The sequence below is a fragment of the Eretmochelys imbricata genome, chromosome 3, assembly GCF_965152235.1.
Source record: "Eretmochelys imbricata isolate rEreImb1 chromosome 3, rEreImb1.hap1, whole genome shotgun sequence".
Lineage (NCBI taxonomy): Eukaryota > Metazoa > Chordata > Testudines > Cheloniidae > Eretmochelys > Eretmochelys imbricata.
Genome location: NC_135574.1, coordinates 178,157,681 through 178,179,815, shown reverse-complemented (window position 1 = coordinate 178,179,815; position 22,135 = coordinate 178,157,681). Strand labels below are relative to the sequence as shown.

General features: G+C 43.4%; 1 protein-coding gene across 1 annotated transcript in view; it reads right to left on the bottom strand.

Moving 5' to 3' along the window:
• The window catches only part of PSME4 (proteasome activator subunit 4), a 206,483-nt gene that overhangs the window by 19,319 nt on the left and 165,029 nt on the right, over positions 1 to 22,135 (bottom strand). The window contains exons 40-43 of the mRNA XM_077813889.1: positions 21,400 to 21,608; positions 20,924 to 21,009; positions 10,352 to 10,480; positions 8,113 to 8,268 (exon numbers count right to left, since the gene is read on the bottom strand). Of these exons, the coding sequence (XP_077670015.1) occupies positions 8,113 to 8,268; positions 10,352 to 10,480; positions 20,924 to 21,009; positions 21,400 to 21,608 (580 nt within the window). The remainder of the gene's footprint in view (positions 1 to 8,112; positions 8,269 to 10,351; positions 10,481 to 20,923; positions 21,010 to 21,399; positions 21,609 to 22,135) is intronic.

Sequence of the window (22,135 nt, the reverse complement as noted above, 5' to 3'; positions counted from 1 at the left end):
TACCTGGGTGCAGGACAGCAGAGTGCTGATGAGAGTGGTCAGGTTAGGCATTGTGGGATATCTGCTGGAGGTCATTTACAGTGACATAATCAAGTGGGATATCTACACTGATACTTTGTCGATATAACTTTGTCGCAAAAAGTTCTACGCTTCTTGTCAAGGTGGTTTTATTTTGTGAGCAAAGCAGGAGAGTTTTGTCAGCAGAGGTAGCACTGTAGCATGTATACCTCCACTGTTCTGCCGACAAAACCTGACTTTTGTCAACAGAACTGTGTAATATAGACAAGGCCTAGGACATGGGTTTTATGGCCCATTACAACAACTTGTAACACACCCTGCTGCCTAGGAACCCGCCATTGTCCTACAACTGCAGAGCTGTTCATTGCCCATTTCAAGTGGTCATCTACAACATGCTTATGCTTAGTCTGTCCCACCTTGCATTTAGCTTGGACACTCTAGATTCGTTCTCCAGACTTGAGGAAGAGCTCTATGAAGCCTGCAAGTTTGTCCCTTCCAGCAACAGAAGTTGGTCCAAAAAGAGATATTACCTCACCCACCTTGGGTCTCTCATGTCCTGGGACCAACACAGCTACAACAAAACTGCAAACATGAGGGCTGGGCTGAGAACTGTGGAACTGATTCCTGAGGAACCCATGAGAAATACTAGAAATTTAAAAAGTCCATTAAGAGAGAGGCAAAAGAAGTGGTGGGGAGAACCATCAATTTTAGCATTTTTACTTAAAATAACCTGAAAATCCACTTCAGAACTAAGAACTTGTCTGTCACGTTTCAGCCCACAACAAAGAGACAAGGTATATAGACTATCAGAAATGAGGTTCTATACTGAAATAACCTTCTCATTAAATATAGCACGATGAAAGCAATGCTATGGTAATTACTGAAACATACTGGAACTTGCCAATTCTTATAATGAAAAAGCAAGATTACTGCTACAGTAAAGTAAAGTTTCCATGGTAACAACATGATTGCAAGAGATTACTACACAAAATAGCTTTTGCTGATATCTACCTCGGCAGTTCAAGGACATACGTTTTATCTAATTATCTGCAAATCTATGTAACTATTAAAAGTGAACATCCATTTTTGTAAATTTTGTAAATGTGGGATTATGTGATGCATGCTTTGATTAGTACGGATAACAAATTATCTAGGCTCACAGCTCTTGTTCTACTGTAATACTATAACATGCAGTGACATGACTGGTACCAAAGAGACCTGCTGGAGAATGGAGCCAGTGCATTGGGAGCAGAGGGTTAAAGTGCTGTTCTTTAAATACAAGGTGCAATCTTGCACAATTTGAAATATTAATTCTATATTTATGTTTTTTAAATTACTTGCAATTCACCTTTCACAGCTTAGATTTTCATAATAGTGAGACTTTTCAGCCCAATTTTAAACAGATTTTACACAAAAGCATGACACAAGAGGGACTTCTTCTCCTTCAAAGAAGAGAAACATGTTACATGAAAATGAACTTTTAGTTAGGCATTATGTAAAAGTTGTCCACAGAACAAACTGGTATTTGGGGACCAGAGGTGAAAGGGCTCAGTTCTGGCTGAAACATTAACATTTCTCACTATGATTCTGCACTGTACATTATATATTACACATTATCTATATATATATTCAAACCCATGTGATTTCATAAAACCCTTTTTAATATATCCAATACATTATTGTATAATGTTAATTTAAAAAGCTCTTCCTTTCGGTAAAATTTCACAAATTAGAAGCCCTGCTGATAAACATTTGAGGTTCCCATGAATGCTCTTTGTAATGCACCTCGCATTCATGCCCACGAGTGCTCTCAAGAGCACACATGCATTAAAATCACCATTTGGATTTGAATTGCTTTGATTTGTGCATCCTGAGCATTAGTAGTTTCCTAGAAACCAAATTTCTCAACATTTCTAATACACAGAGTACTGCTTTGATGGTCAGAATACTTATGGCCTATCTGTTCTCCAATGAGATACTAGGTTTTCTCAAATCAACATCTGGCTTTTAAGCTGGATGCATTTAAGTTACTTAGGAACTTGAAAAAAACAGTTACTAACTTCCTGTAACTGTTGTTCTTCAAGATGTGTCTACTTGCTCCGAGCACTACTGCTGGAAAGTTTTCCCCTGAGTAGTATCGTTTGGGTTGGCTCTGGTACCCCTTGGAGTCACACCCTCATAACGGTGGTATATAGGGCCCCACCGACCTGCTGTCCCCTCAGTTCCTTCTTGCTGCCTAACTCCAGCAGAAGGGCAGACCAGGGTGCGGAGCGGGTTTGGAATGGACATAAGCAACACATCTCGAAGAACAGTAGTTACAGAAGGCTAGTAACTATTTTTTCTTCTTCGAGTACTTGTTCATGTCCATTCCAGTGTAGGTGACTCCCAAGCAGCTGCACCAGTCGAGAGTTTGGAGTTCATTGGCACACTGTCTGTTACACTACTTGGCTGAAACCCACATCGTCTCTAGCTTGCTGGGTGATGGCGTAGTGGGATGCAAAAGTGTGGATTGATGACTATGTTGCTGCCCTACAGATGTCCTGAATCAGAACTTGGGCCACGAACGCAGCTGATAATGCTTGAGACTCTTGTAGAAAGGGCTCTCAGTGGAGGAGCTGGGACCTTCACTAGGTTGTAGCATGTGCGGATACAGGAAATGATCCGCGATGAGATTCTGTGAGCTGACAGTGGACAGCCTTTCATTCTGTCTGCAATGGCTATAAAGAGCCGAGTAGATTTCCAAAAGAGTTCAGTCCTTTCCATGTAAAACACTAGTGCACACCAAACATCCAGCACATGGTGTGTCTGTTCCTCCCTGTTAGAATGTGGTTTCTTATAATGAATAGGATAGGAAGATAACCTAGTTATTATGGAATTGTGAGACTACCTTTGGCAGGAAGGCCAGGTGGGGCCCCAGCTGCATCTTGTCCTTGAAAAAGACTGTGTACGGTGGTTCTGAAGTAACAGCTTGGATCTCTGAAACCCTTCTGGCTAAAGTAATGGTGGCCAGGGAGGACAGCTTCCAGAACAGATAGAGCAGAGACCACATTGTCAGCAGTTCGAATGCAGTAGATCCTCTGACCCCTTAGCTCCGGCGGAACTTCCTCCACTGCTCCCACTTTAGAAGCGCCCGCACCTCCTGGTCCAGAAGTTGCTTGTGAGAAGGTCCCTGAAGAGGGATGGGAAGGGAGGGTGGGAAAGAGGGGAACAACTGACTTGAAGAGGGTATCCCAGATCTATTGTGTGTAGCATCCAGCGATTTGAGGTAATGCGGGCCCATCCCTACTAGAAGTGGGATATCCAGTCCACAAATATAGGAGAAATCAGATCCACACATTGTCCTGATGCATTCCAACAAAAGGCCTGCTTAGACCCTGCAGATTGCCTCGGGCGTGTGGAGAGGGAGGCAGGCACCGGGGCAGACAAGGACTGGGATGGAGAACTTCTCTTATAGCCTCTACTTCTTCTTCTGCTATAGTCTTGTCTCTGCTGTGGGGGGTAGAAGCGTGCCATCGGTTGGGGCTTAGAGTGCTTCCTGGCAGGAGCCGGTGTACGCAACTCCAGGGATTTCAGGGTGGCTCTGGAGTCTTTCAGACTAGGCAGCTTCAAGTCTGTTTGTTCAGAAAAGAGCAACTTGCCTTCAAATGGAAGGTCCTGCACAGTCTGCCACACCTCAGAGGGCAACCCCAAGGACTGAGGTCATGAGCTTCTTTTCACGATCACAGCTGAAGCCATAGATCGGGCTGCTGAGTCTCCCACATCCAAATCTGCCTGAAGGGACTTCCTTGCCACCGATTTCCCCTCTAAAGCTAGGGCCAAGAACTCGCCTGACTCCTGAGGCAAAAGCTCCTTGAATTTCGCTATTGCACTCCAGGAGTTGAAATCATATTGACCCAGGAGTGCTTGCTGGTTTGCCATCCTGAGATGGAGGCCGCCAGTTGAGTACACCTTCCTGCCAAAAAGGTCTAGTTTTTTGGCATCTTTGGCCTTGGGAGTCGGCCCTTGCTGACTTTGCTGCTCCTGCTCATTTGCCACTGAAACAACCAACGAGCTCGGTGGTGTGTGTATGTACAGAAATTTATACCCTTTGGGAGGGACAAAGTATTTTATCTCCATCCTCTTTGCAATAGGTTGGAGGGACACAGGAGTCTGCCATAAGGCCCTGATGGGGTCCAAAATTGCATCGTTCAAAGGCAGAGCCACCCACGATGGCCCTGAAGCTACTAAGATGTCTACCAGGGCATGGAAAGATTCAGAGATCTCCTCCACTGGGCTGCCAGTGTTAGCTCCTGAATGGTGGGAGATTGTGGTACTGGGGGTGACATTAACTCCCTCGCTACCTCAAATGCTTCCGGTGTGGATGGTAGCACCAGGGCTGTTGAACTCCGGTAGCTCTCTCTTGGTGGAGAGTCCAAAGGTGCCGGATTCAATAGTGCCCTTCCCGGGGTCGGAGTCAACAGTGCCTTATGCACCACTGGCATCTCCGAATGGCCCAGCACGAGTCATACACTGTCAGCATCTCTATGCCCCGCAGACCTTGGGGTTGGGGAATGCTCCCCGCTCAGTTTTTCTCTGATTCTTTCTTGGCATTAGTGATGGAGAGCAGTGCCGAGAGTCCCGTGCCGGAGTTGTCTTCCTTGGCACTGGAGATGAGTGTAAATGCTAGGAGTCCCAGCCCATAGCGGAACGGCACAGTGGTGGACAAAATAAAGTAGCCCTTCCCAGAAACTTTCTGCAAAGGATTGCAGAGTACCTCACAGATTACAAGGTGGAAAAAGAAGACTCGGGAGGACATGTTTAATCAGTTAATGCACGCCTCTGAGAGTGACAAGACGGAGCTCAGAGTATGGAGGATTACACTGTCTGAGAAACTGGATATGGACGGGGAGGACAGGAGAGCATGCAGGGAACAAGAGCATGCCAGTCAGGAAGAGATGCTGCGGATTATGAAGAAACAATCAGACATGTTGAGGTCCAAGAAAGGCTGCTGGAAGCTAGAGTCCCTCTGCAGTCTATGCTGAACCTGCTGCCATCAGCACCGAGTTCTACATCCTCCTCGCACAACCGTCCTATGAGGCGGGGATGGTGGGGTATTCGGTATCCCTTGCACTCAACACCAGGGGAGGGCACAAGGACCAGAAAGAGCCCATTCCCACACCTTTGATTGTTACTGCAGTGCATCTGTAAGCAAGCTTTCCTTGTTTCTCCCCCCACAGTGTTATCAGCCCTTTTTGCCCCAGGTTATCTTACTTTTCCTAGCTGTCTCTGTGTGTTTGTGTGCATAATAAAACTTAATGGACTGAGCAGAAAAGGCTCTTTAACCATTCAGCACACGGTGGTTGGTGGGGGTGGAGTTTACAGGGAAGAAAATGCAATGGAGGGGACAGTTTGGTAAGGAACAGCACAGGTAAGTGTCACATTACTCTGGCTCATTGCTGAAACTGGTTTTCAAAGCCTCCTGGAGACGCAAAGTCCCTCAGTGTGCTCTTCTTATTGCCCTGGTGTCTGGCTGCTCAAAATTGGCTGCCAGGCAATCTGCCTCAACCTCTCACCCCAGCAGAAACTTTTCTCTCTTTGTTTCACAGATATTATGGAGCACACAGCAGGCAGCAATAACAATGGGGATATTGCTTTCACTGAGGTCTAACCTAGTAAGCAAACAACGCCAGTGATCTTTTAAAGGTCCAAAGGCACATTTCATCACCATTCTACACTTGCTCAGCCTATGGCTGAATCAGTCCTTATCACTGTCCAGGCTACCTGTGTATGGCTTCATAAGCCATGGGAGTAAGGGGTAGGCTGGGTCTTCCAGGATCATGACTGGCATTTCAACATCACCAATGATTATTTTGCAGTCTGGAAAGAAAGTCCCTGTTTGCAACTTTCTGAACAGATCTGTGTTCCTAAAGATAGGTGTGTCATGCACCTTTCCCGACTATTCCACGTTGGTGTCAGTGAAACCACCCCTGTGATCCACCAGCACTTGCATCACCATTGAGAAGTCCCCCTTTCAGTTTATGTACTCTTTGGCAAGGTGGTCTGGTGCCAAGATAGGGATGTGTGTTCTGTCTATCGCCCCACTGCAGTAAGGGAACCCCATCATGGCAAAACCATCCACTATGTCCTGCACGTTGCCCAGAGTCACTATCCTTCTTAGCAGAAGTCTGTTAATGACCCTGCAAACTTGGATCACAACAGATCCCACTGTAGATTTATCCACTCCAAATTGATGCCACACTGACCGGTAGCAGTCTAGCATTGCAAGCTTCCACACAGCTATCGCCACTCGCTTCTCCACTGTCAGAGCAGCTCTCATTTTAGTACTGCTACAGTTCAGGGCTGAGGAAAGCTCTTCACACAGTTCCTGGAAAGTGGCCTTACACATTCAGAAGTTCTGCAGCCACTGCTCATCATCCCACAGCTGCATAACGATGCAGTCCCACCAGTCAGTGCTTGTTTCCCGGGCCCAGAAATGGTGCTCAACCCTGTCAAGGTGATGCGTGACTGTCACCAGCAACTGTGAATTGCTCCGCTCTAGGTCTTCCAGCAGGGCTGGTTGTGTGGCATCACACTACTCCATGTGGCGGCTCTTGTATCGGCTATGTAAATACTGCACGATAAGGCACAAGGTGTTTGTAATGCTCACAACAACAGTGTACAACCGAGCAGGGTCAATGCTTATCATGCTATGGTGTCCTCGTGGGTAACCCAGGTTTATGAAAAAAGATGTGAAAAATGCTTGGTTTGTTTGCTGCTGATTTCAGGAAGGGAGGGAGGGACGTAAAGGACGCCATGTTGCCATAACCACCCATGCCAATGTTTTGGTCTCGTAAGGCACTGCAAACCCAACCCAAAATTCCACTTGGCTACTTGCACTGTGAGTGCAGCACTTCGTGTATCAATGCAAGCCCTGCTAGTGAGGATGCACTCCGCTGACACAACGAGGGTAGTGCAGACACACAAGATCAAATTGCTTAAATCGGAGGCTTGATGTCAACTTAACTTTGTAGTGTAGACATGGTCTTAGTCCGACTAAACTTCTGGAAAATCCTAGTAACACTGATAATCTCTCAAAGACACAAAACTAAAAATTACTTCAACAGTGGTGATAAATGGAAGATATTTAAAATGCATTTCTACTCTGAAAATAAACTGTATGAAAAGGTCATTGTAAAGTTATGTTTCTGTATTTTGATGGCTTCCATAGCAAATTTTTTCAATTTGAAAAGTAAAAAGATGTTTTTTCTAACAGTCAGTCCTGCAGACTCAACCTAGAATCTGAGTCAGGCTTAGGTTTTTTGTTTTTTAAATTACTCTTGCATCACACCAGTAATAATGGCTCTGCAAGACAAATTCTGCCCTCAGATGTGGGCAACTCCATTGTCTTCAAATTATATCTGTGCTACTCTACTGAAGACATTCAGAACTGAAGCCAGAATTTGGTTCTGCAATAGGAACTTATTTCTGATGTATTAGCCTAGACAGAGTCCAGTTCACTTGCTCATAGTACTGCAGAACCAGTATTGCCAATCTGAGTCAAATGAAGTAAAAACTTACTTTTGTCACTATAATCAGCTGTTGTGAATGAATACACACAGGTAACCTCTGCCGAGTAAGAAAGTGTTATTTTTACATAATCAGATTTTAGAGTAGAAATGCATTTTAAATCTGAAGGTTGGGTTTTCTACTAATACCCATTATGTCCTCAGTACTGTAAAGATACTACCTCTCTTCCAACTGTATTTAAAACAGGACAGAAAACATTGGGAGGCTTGTGCCATTTTATTATTGCTAATGAAATGCTTTCTGGAATAATTTTGTTTTCCTGTTGAAAGTAGAATTTTTTATAGAATACAGTTCTATACAAGTTAGCATTTTTATTATATATTCAAGAAACTAAATACAAATGCATTTTCTATTAGTGCTAAATATGGCAAACTTTCTATTCTTTGTATGAAGTTACACAGTAAGAGGCAAGAAACTAGATATATAAAGATAAATATAAAAAAACTTTAGTTCTGCTTCTTTTATTCACGTTCCATGTCTTTCACTGAAAGTCAAAATACATGGGAATAGGTATAACTTCATGTTTACCTCAAGCTGTTCATCTTCCAAAAGTTTTATAACCAACCATCTTATGTCATTGACAGCTTCTTCATTGTTGAGGAAGATAAAGAGATTATAAAATACCATAGTCTGGAGGTAGGTCAGTATTGTGTACCTAGCATGCCAAGAACTGCTTCTTGCTGTCTGAAAGCAACAAAGATTAAACAGTTGGAATTAAAAACAAGGGCATGTAGACAAGCTATCTGATTTACTCTAAATATTGTCAGGTACCATTACTTAAACCTTTTGTGCTGCTGCAGCAAGTTACGCATAAAAGTTGGTTTCCCTCCTTATAGTTAGCTTTGTTTTGTTTTATGTTCTTTGAGGCTAAATTTCCAAAGCATCTAAATACTTAATATTTGTAGTACTGGATATATAACTGAGAAACTAAACAGATCACACCTTTTGATTTGTTCATGACCTCAGATACCAGCCTGTTCTAAGTGGCCAGTTAGTTATGCTCAAAGTTTAGTTATGCTCAATTTTGCATTGAAATTGTCTGTATAGTGGACTTTAACTGTGGAAAAAAATGCTTATTACTGACAAAAGATGTAAGCAATGGGTGAAAGTTGAACTAGTACCACCACTTTGACTGCATCCACTGCTGACACCCATTTTCAGTAATGGGTAATTTTTCTAGAGTAGATGAAGGTTGAAAGATTAAAGGAAAAAATCCATTTGCTCAATTTTTTATTTTGTGCATTTGATAGCACTTTGTATACTATCAGTTTCTCCATTTCTCTATATAGTCTGTTTTCCTTTTCATTTGTGTGGGTCTTTCACAAAGTTATAAATAGGACAGACATACATTTTAACAGAAAAATACCATTGTAAAACCACAAAAAATAGGAGAGGGACCCAAGAGAACATGCTGCTTTCTGAAACTACATTTCAACTTGTTTTTAGGATAGTCAACTGGAAATCTGTTCTATGTCTAACGCTGCGAGTCTGCCACAGAGGTCACGGAAGTCACAGATTCTGTAACTTTCCGGGACCTCTGTGACTTCTGCAGCCTTCCAGTGCGCCTGACCGCAAGGATACCCAAGCCGCACTGGGCCCCACAGCAACAGTGGTGGTCCTGGGTTGCCCCACCCCCGCCAGCAGCAGTGTTCCTGGGTGGTCCCCCATCAGCAGTGGCGGCGGGCACCCTGGAGCATTCCCCCAGAGCGGCGGCAGGTGGCTCTCCTGGAGTACACCCCCAGAGTGTCCCCAGCACCAGCAGCGTCCCCAGAGCCTCCCAGGACACTCAAGATTTAGTCAGGGGTGTATAGTACAAGTCATGGACAAGGTCACGGGGCCGTGAATTTTTGTTTGTTGCCAGTGTCCTATCCATGACTTTTACTAAAAATACCCATTACTAAATCTTAACCGTAACTATGTCCCTTTCAAAGTGACATTTTTATTTTAAGCCGACTTGTTACTAAACCCTTACTTATTTTTATTCCTTAAAATAAATTTTACACCCCATTTGGGGCAAATATTTGACAAGTAAAAAATAAAACTGGAAATAGAACTTTTTTGAGATAGTATTTTGTTAGAAACAAAATGTGAAACATTCATAACATTCATGTATTTTTCCCTTACAGGATTTATACTCATAGGAACCTAAATGTAAGTTTAATCCTTTTTCCGCTTAAGATAACTATACTTTCAAACACTGGGTATAATTTTTAGTGAACAAACTAGAAGAAAGGCAATCCTTTCTTTACAAAGAGTTTAATGCTTTATTAGTATGTATTTCTGCTTGGCAATAAATAAATAAATAAATAAATAAAAATTGGAAGCTGATACAAAAGCCATTTTACAAAGTTAATTCAGATTATTGTTCCTGATGACCAAACATTAACATGGAATTTATTACAAAGCAAAGGAAGTCAGCAGTCTCAGTAGTGCTGCCTTTTTGGCTGGTGTACAGCGAATTACTGCAATCAAGAGTTTAACTAAGTACTTAAACATTCTTCATGATTTTGGTGAGATGTATGCCACTTCAATATAGAAATGAACGAATAAAGTAGTTACACTAACAACAGTGTCACTATACAGACTCAAAGAATATAAGCAGCAAACTATTTCAAAAACTGCAGAAGACCTTTGCACATATAGCACTGGCAGGAAATAAGAAATACTTTGTTTCATAATTGTTAACTCAAGTTACCTTGTATGAATAACAAGCTCAACAGGTTTTAAAGTGATGTGCATTCATTAAAACAATTTAGATCACACTCACTTGTTTTAGCACCTGGAGTACCAAAGGCACTTGTTGAGGATATAGCAATCCCTGAGACATTAATGATAAACACATCTTAGCATCTCTTTTGAGTTCATCATAGCTATTGTCATTTTCTACTGGTGCAATCTACAAAATAAGAACAAAACAGGAAGAGTTAAATATTTGTTGCTAAAGAAAAATCCTGAAAGAAAGAAAAAGAAAAAAAAGAAAAACTTCTTTGCATGAAATTAATGTGTTATCTGAGGGGGGAACTATTCGTTTTAATAACTCAGTAGGAAAGATTAAAACTGGGTCAGTCATCAAGAGGGGTCCTACTTACTTTAGATTACCATGTGTCTAGGAAAGTTTAAAATTTCTGTATTTTAACATGTAAGATTTATCGACCTATAAATGCTCAACTGGCCTAAATTTGTTAAGTAAGGTAAATGAGTGTTAGGCAAAAGTTTGAAAAAATGTTTTTAACATTCTAAGGAAGGATATAAAGTAGATGGCTGTTTAAACAGAAAGTTTTCCATACCCAATTAAGTTTCTCTTTCATATCCTCTAAGCCAGTCCAGACACTTGGGTATAATTCCACCCTGCCAGTAGATAAGCACACAAGAACTTTTTATCCAGGTCACCTCCTGTGTATGAACGGTTTGCTAGCCCACAGAGGGCAGCTGTTGCTGTCTCCAGCAGTAGAGAAGTCCTTTGCGGTTTGATAGACGAAAGAAGAGGAAAAACGGACCTGAGACTGCAGAACTCTCTCAGTCTGGGTCACCCATGTGTGTGGTTTTCCCTTTTAGGCTGTCTGCTGAGAGGTTCAACATGCCCTACTCCAACCTTTGGAACTAACTCAAACTCCTCAGGTTCCAGGCTATTTCCCTCAGAGGCTCTCTCCTTTTGCTTTGTACAAGGTTTGGAATGAAAATAACAGCTGAATTTGACAACTGCTGGTTGCAGTACCATTGGCTAAACAACAGATGCGCTAATAATTCACTTGATTGAGAAAAGATGACAATGTTTTAAAGGTTGTTCTTACATGGGGAGGATATCTTTCACTCTCTTTCAGAAGATCTCTGATACAGAAGAAGTTATTCACCTTGTGCAGTAATGATGGTTCTTTGAGATGTGTGTCCTTATGAGTGCTCCACAGCAGGTGTGTCTGCGTCCCTGTGTTGCTGATCGGAGAACTTTGGTAGCAGCGTCCTGTGACGGTGCACCCCATAATGCTTTATGGAAATATGTTTATGAATGTATATACAACATAACTAGAATATGTTTTATGCTACATATGCCATGTAACATATCTATGTAAAGGTTACCATCTACTGAATATATTCATCCTATTTGTATGCATGTGTCATTGTTGTATTCGAAGGTATGAATATTGGCTGTATGCTTGTTTGATTTTAAATAGCCATAGTAAGGTATTTGGTCAGCTTCTTTAGAAAGGAATTTGCAAGTACAAGAAGCCCAATCAAGAAGCACGTAACGCACAATGGATCTTGGAAGGCGCCAATCCACATAAGAAGTCTACACGAGGATGTGCAAGGTACACCTCTACCCCGATATAATGCTGTCCTTGGGAGCCAAAAAAAATCTTACCGTGTGTAGTGGGGTGGCTGCCCCACTCCTATACTAGAGGGGGCTCCAGCAGGCCAGAGAGGCTGTGCAGGTGGGCGGCCATTCAGAGAAGGCTTGCTAGGGAGCCAGAGGCTGAGTAAGAGATAGCCAATCAGGGCCAGGCTCAGCCCTATATAAAGGCTGCCTAGGAAGGGAGCAGGCAGTCTCTCCCAGGCCTTCAGAGGGTGAAGGTCTGTCTCCTGTGCAAGGGGACTAGCACCAGGGACAGCGCAGTCCGGGGCAGGCGATGGGAGCAGAAGGAACTCCAGCCTGGTATCTGCCAGGCTGCAGGCCCTGAGGGAAGGGCCGGGCCGGTGCAAAGGGGACAAAGGGGAAGTGACCCAGGGAGAGAGGCAGACAAGGGGAGAGAAGGAGGGCAGGAAGGCTGCCGCCAAAGGGTCCCTGGGTCGGGACCTAGAGTAGAGGGCAGGCCTGGGTCCCCCCCTTCCCCATGGCACATACACCCAAGCTGTTGGATGTGGCGATAGTGGACTACACTGGACCCCTGGCAAAAGGGGTTAGACTTTGGGGTGTGGTTGGCCGCTGTGGCTGGGCAAAGTGAAAGACTGCACCCCCCCCCCCCGTAAGGGGGTGAACGAGGACTAGGAAGCACTGCTGGAGGGTAGTGTCTTGAAGAGGACATCACACGGAAGGAGCAACCCAGGTCCAAGAAAGGGTGAGAGACGGACAGGACACCACCAGTGAAGGGTGCTCCACACTGGACTGAGCTAATTCCCTGATGAGTCAGCAGGAAGCCCTGCGGTGGTGAGTCCCAACCCCATCACACCGTGTTATAGGTGAAACCACGCTATATCGAATTTGTGTTGATCCACCGGAGCACACAGCCCCACCTCCCCGGAGCGCTGCTTTACCACATTATATCTGAATTTGTGTTATACTGGGTCGCGTTATATAGGGGTAGAGGTGTAGCATGTGGACAATGGCTGCTGTCTGTAAAAACGGAGTCATGCATGGACATGTAACTTGCCCATGTGACTCCAAAACTCCATCGTGGAGCTGGACTTTGCATAGACGAGAGGAGGGGGTCTCTGCCCACAAGAGAGTCTATTTAAACCCTGGGAGACCCCTTCATTTTGTCTTCAGCTGGTACAAGAGATAGCCTCTCCACCCCCAAGGATACCTGAAAGAAACTGGAACAAAGGACAGTAACTACAGGGGGTGTGAGTGATTGCTGGATACAGAGTAGAAGGATGTTTCTGTTCAAAATGTTCTGTGTAAATTAATTTTGTTTTGTGTGCAAATGAGGAATGTATGTGTAAAGAAATAAGTGTGAAGGCCATCGCTGAGCCAGATGTACAAGAAAGACACCAGAAACAAATGCAAGGGCGCCAGGAGGCTGCAACACGCTCCTACTGAAATGTCAGAGGAGGGCAAATTAATGACTCTAAAAATAAGACAGGCACCTATCAATGGGGACAAAATAGCTGTGATCAAAACCAGCATGGTATAACTCCCTGAGGAACTTAATGAAAGAACAAGATAAAGAATAAGAAGGACAAGTTAAAAACAAACAAACAAACAAGCACTCGTCAAACAACAGTTGATTACAGCATGATAGTGCAAAATTCATTGATCCCAATGAAGGAAACAGGAAACTATATGAACAGGGTGCCTTGCCATGAAACTTAGGGTTCATCCTGCCAAGACTTCCCCGAAGCATCGTGTTGCGACCGATGAAACCTGGCTCCTCCCTACTGGTGATCAACCCAGCTGGTCATTAGGTTGATCTGGACTTTGGACTGGTAACTATAACATCGACTGGCAGGACAGTGTGTGTTTGTGTGTGTGGTGTGACTGAATGCATATGCTAATTGTTGTATCTTCAATAAACGCGGCGTATTGCCTTTTCCCCTGAAAAAGATCCCGTGTGCTTCTTATAAGCACAACATTTTTGGTGGAGAATTGCGAAAGGGGGAAGACATGCACTGTGATTGTTGAACATACTGCTAAATATTGTTAAAAGGTATACCATACGTATAAAGTGATCAATCATTCAGGTGTGCACAACCCTGGGCGTAGAAGCGTTGGGCAATAAGGGGAGGATTAGAGCCCTCGCTCCAACCTGTCTGTTGGGGAAAATGATATAGATAAGATATACACAAACTGTCTAGTTATATACACCCCCAGTCGTAGAAGTGCTGGGCCATAAGGGGGAGGGTTAGAGTCCTCGCTCCTACCCATCTGTCGGGAAAAAATTGCACAGGTGATATATTCTTGGTCGTAGCAGAATTGAGCCCAAAAGGTTTAGTGTTTCCCCCTCCTGCTCTGTCAGGCAGAGTTCTTTTTAGTGGGTATAGACTTTTGTGTTTTGTAAGTCCCAGCATGAGCGTGGGCGCAGAAGAGTTATAAAGGTAAAAGAGATTCATAAAGAAATATGTTTAGGTGGTATTTTCTATGTGAGACCCAACTCTGAAGGATATAGGAGTGTGGGCAAATACTGGTAGCACCTGTCTAGGAAATGTTTAAAAGGAAGCAATCAAAGATGATACTTTGTTCAAGAGATTACTCCTTTTAAACAGATCTTGCTCCATTAAACCAAACTCTGAAGGATATAGGTGTCTGGGCAGTGTAGTATATTTTGTGAGTGATATTGTGGTGATTTCACAATTTTGAAAGAAATGTTTTAGGAAAGGGACCAGGAAGGGTGGGGGCTTGTTGAGGAGCCCACCCTCCTTGCTAAATTGGTAGTGGAACAAAGCCTGTGTCCATAAAAAGGGACAGTTCAACGAGGAAAGCAGAATCGGGCCCAGACAAGCAGGCAGGCAACAAATAAAAAAATTGGAAAACAGGTTGGAAGCCCTGAGGGCATAGTGGCAGAAGTATATATAAAAAAGTAAGTACAGGCATGGGGAATTCAAATCCCTGGAACAATACTTGGAATGGTGAAATCTGAGTTGATGAAGGTTTTTCCCCTGAAAAAGATCCCGTGTGCTGCTTATATGCATAACACACTGCAGGTGACTCCTGAGCAGTACCCCTTTTGGAGGCCTGGGACTTTGGAGTGGCATCAGTTAGAGATGACAGTACTGTGGAGCCGAAGATGGCATCAGAGGCAGAGTCCCAAGTGATTGCATAGTGTTCTGTAAAAGTGTGGCCTGACGTCCATGTCTCTGCTCTGCAGGTTTCTGAGACAGGGACATCCTTGAAAAAAGCGACAGATGAGGAAATCGATCTTGAGGAACATGTCTGGATCGAGTTGGGGTGTGTGTGTCACATTACAAATTTGGTAGCACTGTCTGATGTAATTCAAGACCCGCTTACAGAGTCTTTGGGCTGATACTGCTGAGCTGTTGGATCGTTCCACCACAATGAGGAAAAGTCATGGGGACTTCCTGAAGGCCTTTGTAGAATGCTAGAGCTCTCCTAACATCTAAGGTATGTAGTATAGCCTCCCTATTGTCTTGGTGAGGCTTGCAATAGAAGATTATAAGGTGGACTTACTGATGCATGTGAAAAGGGGAAGTTACCTTAGGGATGAATTTTGGATGAGGCCTGAGTGTAATCTTGCCTGGAAAGAATACTGTTTAGGGGGGGATGTGCCATCAAAGCTGCTATCTCCCCTATTCTTCTAACTGAGGTAATTGCTATCAGGAAGGCTGTTTTCATTGATAGGTACATCAGCGAACAGGTGGCCATGGGTTCAAAGGGGGGGGCCTAGTCAGGCCTTTCAGTATCAGGTTTAGGTCCCACGAGGGGGTAGGAGTCAAGATTGATGGAAGAAATTCATTATACCCTTAAGGAACCTTTTAGTGGTTGGGTGTGATAGTACCGAGTACCCCTCTATGGGTTGTTGAAAAGCTGTGACAGCTGCAAGATGGACCCTAATAGAGTTTAGAGACAATACTGACTTTAAGGGTCAGAGAATATTCCAGAATATGTGGGAGAGTTGCTGACATTGGTGAGATTTGTTACGATGTACACCAAATCTGAAACCTGGACTATTTCTGCAGGTAAGTACGTCATGTGGAGGACTTTCTACTGTGTATTAGAACCTCTTGTACTTCCTTTGAGCATCAACTTTCTAGATGCTGGAACCATGCAGGAGCCATGCTTTGAGGCAGAGAATCCCAAAGTAGGGATGTAGGGTACACGCTTTATCTTACGAAAGGAGATGTGGAATGGTTGGAAGGGAAACTGGAAGGCACATTGAGAGCTGTGTCAGGTAAGGTACCAGGTCTATCTTGGCCAAGTAGGAGCAATCAGGACCGTGAGCTTAGTCCCTTCGGCAGTAGAGGAAACAGAAGAAAGGTGTAAAGAAGGTCCTTGTCCCAGCGGAGAAGAACATCACTCAGAGAGTGTTGTCTTGAGCAGCAGCATGGCCACTTCTTGTTCTGGTATGCAGCAAACAGGTCTGTGGATTGTGTTCCCCATCATGTGAAAAAGTCATGGAGTACTGACGGGTGCATCTCCCACTTGTGATCGTGCGTGAATTAGCAACTGGGGTCAGCTGCTATTGAGGTCTGCATGCCCAGGAAGGAAGCCGTGGACAAGGTGATGTTGTGAGAGATGCACCAGTTCCATAATTTCATTGCTTCTGTGCATAAGAAGGGCGACCTGGCCCCTCCCTGGCAAATGTAGTATCTGCAGGCTATGTTGTCTGTTAGGATATTAGTATGTGATCCTGCTATCAGCGGGAAGAAATGGGTGCAGGCATTCCTGACTGCTCTCAGGTCGAGGAGATTGATGTATAGAGATATCTCCAGAGGTAACCATTTGCTGAGTGATGTATCGGTGGTAAGCAGTGATGATGGCGTCCTCTGTGAGAAGGGAATCCCTTTGCATACATTTGCTAGGTTCTTTCACCAGTCCAAGAAGCTTTTGATGATGGTAGGTAGTGACAGGGGTTTGTCCACACTGTCTTTGTTCGGCCTGTAAACTGAACTGAACATAGTTGGAGGCATTGCATGTGGAGTTTGGTGTGCAGTATCACAGCTGTGCCCACTGCCATATGCCCCAACAGTTGGAGGCAGAGTCTGGTTGGTACTTGAGGACTGCATTGATCTGTGTCTATGAGTGAGACCAGGGATAGGAACCTGTGTTGAAGTAGGAAGGTTTGGCCTGCAGAGCATCCAAGTCGACTGCCATGAATTCCAGGTGTTGCATTGGCGTGAGGGTCAACTTCTGGGTGTTGATCTCAAAGCCCAGTTCTGTGACCAAATGTATAGTGGTGTTGATGGCTCAATGAGCCTCCTAGAGCGATCGGGCTCTGAGGAGACAATCGTCCAGGTAAGGATAGATCATTATCCTTTGTGAATGTATATGAGCGGCTACCACTGAGAGAACTTCGGAAAATAGGGACCAATGAGAGTCTGAAGGGGAGGACTCTGTATTAGTAATGGTGTGTCCCAGAGTGAATCTGAAAAATTGTCTGTGAGCTGGTAGTACTGAAATATGAAAGTAGACGCCCTGTAGGTCAATACCTGAAAACCAGTCTCCTGTTCCAGAGGTGGAATGATCATCGATAAGGTGACCGTCTTGAATGTCTGAGCTTTGACAAACTTGTTGCAAGCTCTGAGATCCAGTATGGGTCTCCAACCTCCCTCCCTTTTGGGTATTACGAAGTAAAAAGAATAGAACCCCTTGCCTTGTAGATGTTGAGGAACTAGCTCTCTAGTTCCTAACTGGAGGAGTCAATCTATCTCCAGTTGCAGCAGACTCTCATAAGAAGGGTCCCTGAAGAGTGACAGGGAAGAGTGCTTTGGAGGGGGTAGAGAGGTGAAGTGGATGGAGTACCTGGATCAGATGATTTCTAGGACCCATCTGTTCGACATTATGCATTCCCAGGCACTGTGGAACCCTGCCAAATGGTGGCCAAGTGGGTGCACGGTCATAGACAGTCGTAGGGAGTGGTCTTATGATGCCTCGACCTGCCCCTCAAAAAAGTGGTGCTGAGAGGCAGGGGCTGGGTTGAAGATTGTGGACCAGATGCCTTATGTTTTGGGAATTTTCCCTTTTCTCTTTGTGGCTCATAATGGCGCTGTGATGGGAACTGAGATGAATAATCTATGTGTTGGGATTGGGGGCTAAAAGATCTCTTTTGTCCCCATGTGTAGATTCCCAGCAACCGGAGGGTGGCCCTGGAATCCTTCAAGGTGTGGAGGGAGGTGTCAAGTCTTCTCAGCAAAGAGCTGGGCTACTGGCAGAGAGAATGCTTTTGTTGGATATGGCCCTCGCCAAGGCAACAGATGCACTGGGAGTGCTTGTCCACAACCAGGACCGCCTCACTGTAAGTGCAGCACTTCGTTAAGCCCAGAGAGCCTTGTCCAGGGGGGTCTCCCCCACTGTGGGTTGACAGAAGAACAAAGTCCATTCTTCTTCTTTTAGGCAATGGCCAAATAAACAGTAGAAGGAGGAAAAGAAACAAGAGGCTTCTAAGGAAGCTAAAAATTAGCAATTGTAAAAGAATAAACAATCCACAATGGACAGCTAAAGCTCCATCTCTAGCTGGAGCAGTTGAGAAGGAAAGCAGGACTGTTAGGGCTTGTCTACACTGGCAAGTTTTGTTGCCAAAAACTGCCTTTTGGAGACAAAACAGCAAGAGCATACACACTACAATGGGACTTTTGTCGCGAAAAACGCCCAGTATCCCAAAATGCCTGCCCTGATTGCTCTGCTCAGTGTTTTGATCTCTGCTGCCCTGCAGGCATGCGCCCCTCCCCCTTCAAAGCTCCAGGAAGTATCTGTGTGCTGCTCCGTTTGGGGAACAAACAAAGAGAAAATAATTGGAATGCTCCTGTTCTGTCCTGCACTAGGAACACAGCAGCAGGCAGACTGCTGCTGCAGGGGGTGGGGATTCCTCAACATGGAGAGCTCACAGAGCTGCTCATGATGCTGCTCTTGGCAGCTGAGGGGGCTGTGGGAGAACTCACAGAGAATCCCAAGATGCGCAGCGATCAGCTCTTCCTTCCCACAACACTGCACTGTGGGATATATACCCATGGTGAATTGCTCACCCTGTTGATGATTGGTGTCCCCAATGTGGGCATGATCTATCGACAAAAGGAGCAAGTGTGAACACCCTTTGGTGATTTTTGTTTTGTCGACTTTTGGGTGTCGACATGAGTTTTGAAAGGTTTCAGAGTAGCAGCCGTGTTAGTCTGTATTCGCAAAAAGAAAAGGAGTACGTGTGGCACCTTAGAGACTAACCAATTTATCTGAGCATAAGCTTTAGTGAGCTACACCTCACTTCATCAGATGCATCTGATGAAGTGAGCTGTAGCTCACGAAAGCTTATGCTCAAATAAATTGGTTAGTCTCTAAGGTGCCAAAAGTACTCCTTTTCTTTTTGACATAAGTTTTGTAAACAAAACTTCGTAGCGTAGACAAGCCCTTAGCCCCTGAATGCTGGCTAGCCTTGTGGTGCAGTACAAGGTGGGACAGCACATGTGCTGGCCCAATGGACACAGCTACCAAAGTTCTCCGATCAGCAGTCTAGGGACGTAGACACAACTACAGTGGAGAACCCATAGGACATTACTCAAAGAAGAATTCCAGGTCTACCACTGAGTTAGAAGAAAAGTTAAACTGGAAATATTAGCAATATATTTTTGTATCAGTAACCCTTTTGTGTGTTTTGGGGACATACGTTATTTTTAGATAACTAAAATCTGACATTTTATTAAAGTAAGAATGACTCTTCCCACAAAGGTAACCTGTACTTCAAACTGAAATGGATGCTATTCTGCCTTGCTAAGTTCTTATGATGGGCCGATATAGAACACAACGGATCCTGAACTCCCAGTTGATTAAATGAAAAGTGAGGGAGAGTATGTTGTTTTAAAAAAGGTATAAACTGACAAAATTGGTAACCAAGGATTAAAGTAACGAAGTTTGCCTAAGCAAAGTTTTGATTTTTTTCTATTGCCATAGAACAACAGTAGTCTTTCATCATAATGTAAATTTGACAAGATTTTTTAAAAAGACTTTGTCTAATTTACATTCAGTATGCGGGAATTAATGATGAATCCCTTGTGAATTCTAAATTGAATGAAATTTGCTGTTCTTTTTCATGGCCTTAACAGTTGTGAAAAAGCCTGCTTTGTTGCTGTCTATTAATTGAATTTGATCTTAATATAACTATAGGGGCTGTTTCCACCACTGGAGAGAAAAAAAAGTGAAGATGGTGATATTCCAAGTCTGAAGGTACTCGTGTCTATTCACAGTGACTTGGGTTAGGGTGGACAGTATAATCTAGAGAAAGCCTGCTAAGAATAATAGGTTCCTTATATCAGTCATATTTTAGGCCAAAAGGCCAACTGCTGTGAAAAGCAAGCTGTCCCATTCTATGCAGTAGTGGTGAAATGAGCTGTCTCAACTTATGAATGGTAGAAGGACTACAGGAGCCTACCAAGACCTACAGAGTAACTCCATCTTTGAAAATGTAAGGGTCTCACATCTGCTAACACTATGGTGTTGGAGTAACTGCAGAAGAAAACAGTTTGACTACACTCTGTAATCTTCTAGAACACTGCAGCTAAACAGCACTGCATAAAGAGTTTCTGAAGTATGAAACCGAATAGTGGTCTGCTGGACACTACTCTACTTCCTTTACCAAGTGTGACCATTAAGTCTCCGCATTCAGAAACTCTGGCCAAGTTCTGCCTGTTCATTGTAAGAGCATACACCTGAAAAATATCTGGATCTCTCTGCACCCTTTCATCATTTTGAAACAGCTCAGGATTCCTCCATAAGATCAATCATATATTTCTATGTGCAAGAATGGGAGGGCGTATTGGAAAAAGGCTAGACCAATGGTTCCAGCTTCTATAAGTACACTATTTCACACATAAGCAAAGGAGGATGTTGGGGCAGAATTTGGCTAGCCATATATATGCACACTTTTCTATTTAAAAAAAACATTTTTTAAAATCAATCATAACATTGCTTTTTATAACTTGTTTTTAAACCAAATGTGACTAAAAGCTCAGTAATTAAAATGGGTACCTTGAAAAACAAAGGTAAGAGTTGGAGTTGTTCTGTGACAGCCGTGGAGAAGGACCGACCTGCACTTGCCATCAACCACTTCAGGACTGTTTATAAAAAGACAGAAATACTTACTGAATAACAAGATCAACAAGCAAAATGACAAATGTATAGGCCAAATTCACTACTGGCATATCTCACCAGATTTCTACTAATGTTAATGGAGTTGCATCAACAGTAAGTTTGGCCCTGTGTTCTTATGTTAGAGCCCATGAGTTTTCATTAGAATAATTATTATTCAAGCCATAGTCATGTAATTTGGAATAAGTTATACATTAACACAGTCCAACCTACAAGAGGTACAGACACCTCTTTAGTATAAAGCTAATGTAACAGGCAAAATTGCACATTGTAAGTATGCCACTTGCAGTACTCAATCATAATTCTGTGCAGCCAAACACATTGTCTGTTTTCACAAGTTAAATTCAGCAACTCACTGGTTTTCAAGAGTTTAATGCCCTGAGTTCGCTCATCTTGTTCACCAACTCCATTCTCTTCCATAACATGGTTCTGAATTTCTTCATCCACTTCCATAAGAGGTTTGAGCTTTTCAAGTATTCGCGTAGTGAACTCATGGACATGAGGGGACTTTGTTGGAGCAGTATTTGGCAAGGAAACATCTATCATGAATATGTAGGTCAAAACACTAAAAATAAATAACGCAAGTTTATACATTAACATGAAGAAACCAGTTAAATGTGTTCAGTGGCTATTTGCTGCATTTTACTAGTTGAAATTTAATACTTTTTTGAAATTTAAAATTTCTTCCTGTAGACCACATAAAATAAATAAAACCAAATGCTATCTGAAACAGAATGCAACATCATTGTGATTCAGATCTTTACCTCAATTTAAGGCATTACACCATAAGAGTACAATGCACCAAGACAAATAACCTCAGTTCACTGAGCTGCTTCACTATATATCCACACATCTAAACCTCAGTGAGAACATGAGGAAAACTATTAATTGAGGGCTTAAGCACTGTTTTCACCTAATGAGAAAGTGAAAGACTCAAGGGGGGGAAAATGCTATATGCTATTTTTAATGAGTTCACATTTTTCATCTTTGACAACGTCTATCTATTGCATTCGGAATCTTATTTGGCGTGTAGGTAACTTGATATCCTGTAGGAGAATTATTTTTCTTATTTCTGACAAACATGCTATTTTG